General features: G+C 41.7%; 1 protein-coding gene across 1 annotated transcript; it reads left to right on the top strand.

Moving 5' to 3' along the window:
- The first annotated feature begins 419 nt into the window (after positions 1-419).
- LOC110275677 (uncharacterized) lies at positions 420-1,031 on the top strand. Its single transcript, XM_021131882.1, has one exon. It carries the CDS (start codon positions 420-422, stop codon positions 1,029-1,031), a length of 612 nt encoding a protein of 203 aa, XP_020987541.1.
- Positions 1,032-3,385: the final 2,354 nt, after the last annotated feature.

Genomic DNA, 3,385 nt, shown 5'->3' with positions numbered 1-3,385 from the left:
AAGGAGCTGCCATCCAGAAGCTAGAAAATCAAATTGTGTATTTGTCTAAGCAAACCCCTGGGCCAAGCGTTTCTCATGCTGCCAAGGCTATTGCAAGGGAAGAATGTAAGGCCATAACCCTCAGAAGTGGAAAGAAGCTAAAGGAGATCTCAAAGGAAACCACAGAGGATGAAGCAAAGGAAAATGTGAGAGACAAGGAACAGGGACAATCTTTTACACCGTCTGCAACAAAAGAAAAAGAAAAAGAGGTCTTGAAGCCTTATACACCCAAAGCACCATATCCTCAACGTTTGATGAAAAGTGAAAAGGATGGCCAATTCTCCAGATTCTTGGAGATTTTCAAGAAGCTTTAAATCAACATTCCGTTTGCTGAGGCAATAGAGCAAATGCCACTCTATGCAAAATTCTTGAAGGAATTAATGACCAAGAAGAGAAGCTGGAGAAATGAGGAAACTGTGTTGTTAACTGAAGAATGCAGTGCCATCATTCAGCACAAATTGCCTCAGAAATTGAAGGATCCAGGCAGTTTCCAAATCCCCTGCATCATAGGAGAAGTCATGGTGGAGAAGGCCTTGTGTGACTTAGGGGCCAGTATCAATTTGATGTCTCTAACAATGATGAGAAGAATGAAGATTGAGGAAGCCAAACCAACAAGAATGGCCCTCCAACTGGCAGATCGAACTTTTAAATTCCCTCATGGGATTGTTGAGGATTTGTTGGTGAAAGTGGGAGATTTTATATTTCCTGCCGATTTTGTGGTGTTAGATATGGAGGAAGAAGCCAAAGCTTCGATAATACTGGGAAGACCCTTTCTGGCTACTGCTGGAGCCATCATAGATGTCCAAAAAGGTGAACTCACTCTTAGACTACATGATGAGCAATTGGTGTTTAACGTATTCAAGGCAATGAGCTATCCATCAGAATCACTAAAGGAATGCATGAGGGTGGATGTAGTGGACATTGCAATACAAGAAACCTTTGAGGAAACAACAAAAGGAAGTGGCAAAGGAGGAGTTCACCAAGGATATTGAAGTTAGTGACATCAAGGCTGATGAAACAACCATGCCAAGCATGCCAGAGAGAGTGAAAGAAGAGAAGGAAGCACCAAAACCTGAGCTCAAAGCATTGCCCCCTAATCTCAAGTATGCATACTTGGGTAGTGATGAGAGCCATCCTGTTATCATTAGCTCTGCCCTGAGCCAAGAACAGGAGGAAGAATTGATCAAGGTGCTACAAACTCATCAAGATGCCATTGGGTGGACCCTAGCTGATTTGAAGGGGATAAGTTCATCCATATGCATGCATAAAATCTTGTTAGTAGAGGATGCTAGACCGTCTATTCAAGCTCAGAGAAGATTGAATCCCGCTATGAAAGAAGTGGTACAAAAGGAGGTCATGAAGTTATGGCAGGCAGGGGGAATCTACCCCATTTCTGACAGCCCATGGGTTAGTCCCATCCATGTAGTTCCCAAGAAAGGTGGCATAACTGTGGTGCCAAATGAGAGGAACGAACTCATACCCACAAGAACTGTCACTGGGTGGAGGATGTGCATAGACTACAGGAAGCTCAATGAAGCCACCAGAAAAGATCATTTTCCACTCCCATTCATGGATCAGATGCTTGAAAGGCTTGCAGGACATGCTTACTATTGCTTTCTGGATGGATACTCAGGCTATAATCAGATAGTAGTTGATCCAAGAGATCAAGAGAAAACATCATTTGTTTGTCCATATGGAGTTTTTGCTTATAGACGCATGCCCTTTGGATTGTGCAATGCACCTGCCACTTTCCAAAGGTGCATGCTGTCCATCTTTTCGGACATGATTGAAAAATTTATTGAGGTTTTCATGGATGATTTTTCTGTGTTTGGAGATTCTTTTCCTAGCTGCCTACACCACCTTGCCTTGGTGCTTAAGAGATGCCAAGAGACCAACCTAGTATTAAACTGGGAAAAGTGTCATTTCATGGTCACAGAAGGAATAGTCCTTGGCCACAAAGTCTCTAATAGAGGCATTGAGGTGGACAGAGCTAAGGTGGAACTCATTGAAAAACTACCTCCACCGAGTAATGTCAAGGCAGTTAGGAGTTTTTTGGGACACGCTGGCTTTTACAGAAGGTTTATTAGAGACTTTTCTAAAATAGCCAAACCTTTGAGTAACTTGCTTGTCTCTGATACACCCTTTGTATTTGATAAAAATTGCATGCTAGCCTATGAACTTTTGAAGCAAAAACTTTCCTCTGCACCTATCATTGCCCCACCTGATTGGAACTTACCTTTTGAGCTGATGTGTGATGCATCAGACCTTGCTATTGGGGCAGTGTTAGGACAAAGGAAAGACAATTTGGTACATGTGATTTATTATGCCAGTAAAGTCTTGAATGATAACCAAAGGAATTACACAACCACTAAAAAATAACTCTTGGCAATAGTCTTTGCATTTGACAAATTTAGATCCTATCTCATTGGATCTAAGGTCATTGTCTTCACTGATCATTCAGCTTTAAAATACTTACTTGCTAAACAAGAATCCAAACCAAGACTTATTAGATGGGCTCTTTTATTGCAGGAATTTGACATTGAAATCAAAGACAAGAAAGGTGTAGAGAACAAGGTAGCAGACCATTTATCAAGGATACCATATGAAGAAGGAAGCACACAAAGCACACATATAAATGAATGCTTTCCTGATGAACAACTCATGGTAATTCACAAAGCACCCTGGTTTGCAGACATAGCAAACTTCAAAGCCACTGGGAGTTTGCCGTTGGAATTTAACAAGCATCAAAGGAAGAAACTGGTAAATGATGCCAAATACTTCATATGGGACGAACCATACTTGTTCAAAAAATGTTCAGATGGCATACTCAGAAGGTGCATATCAGAGGAAGAAGGAAGGGAAGTATTATGGGACTGCCATGGCTCCACTTATGGAGGACATTTTGCAGGAGAAAGAACAGCAGCTAAGGTGTTGCAGTGTGGTTTTTATTGGCCCACGATCTTCAAAGATGCAAAGGAACTAGTGAAGCACTGCCATAAATGCCGGAAAGCGGGGAACCTGCCAAGAAGAAATGAAATGCCACAACAATTCATTCTCGAACTTGAATTGTTTGATGTATGGGGGATAGATTTCATGGGACCCTTTCCCACCTCATACTCAAATAATTACATTCTTGTGGCAGTAGATTATGTCTCCAAATGGGTTGAAGCAATAGCAACTCCAACCAATGATAACAAGGTAGTCCTGAACTTCCTCAGAAAACAAATTTTTTGCCGTTTTGGGGTTCCAAGAGCAATCATCAGTGATGGAGGAAGCCACTTCTGCAACAAACCATTAGAGGCATTGCTTCTAAAATATGGAGTCAAACACAAGGTAGCCACACCAT

Source organism: Arachis duranensis, chromosome 9 (assembly GCF_000817695.3).
Source record: "Arachis duranensis cultivar V14167 chromosome 9, aradu.V14167.gnm2.J7QH, whole genome shotgun sequence".
NCBI classification, from domain to species: domain Eukaryota; kingdom Viridiplantae; phylum Streptophyta; class Magnoliopsida; order Fabales; family Fabaceae; genus Arachis; species Arachis duranensis.
This window is presented reverse-complemented; position numbering and strand designations above follow the sequence as displayed.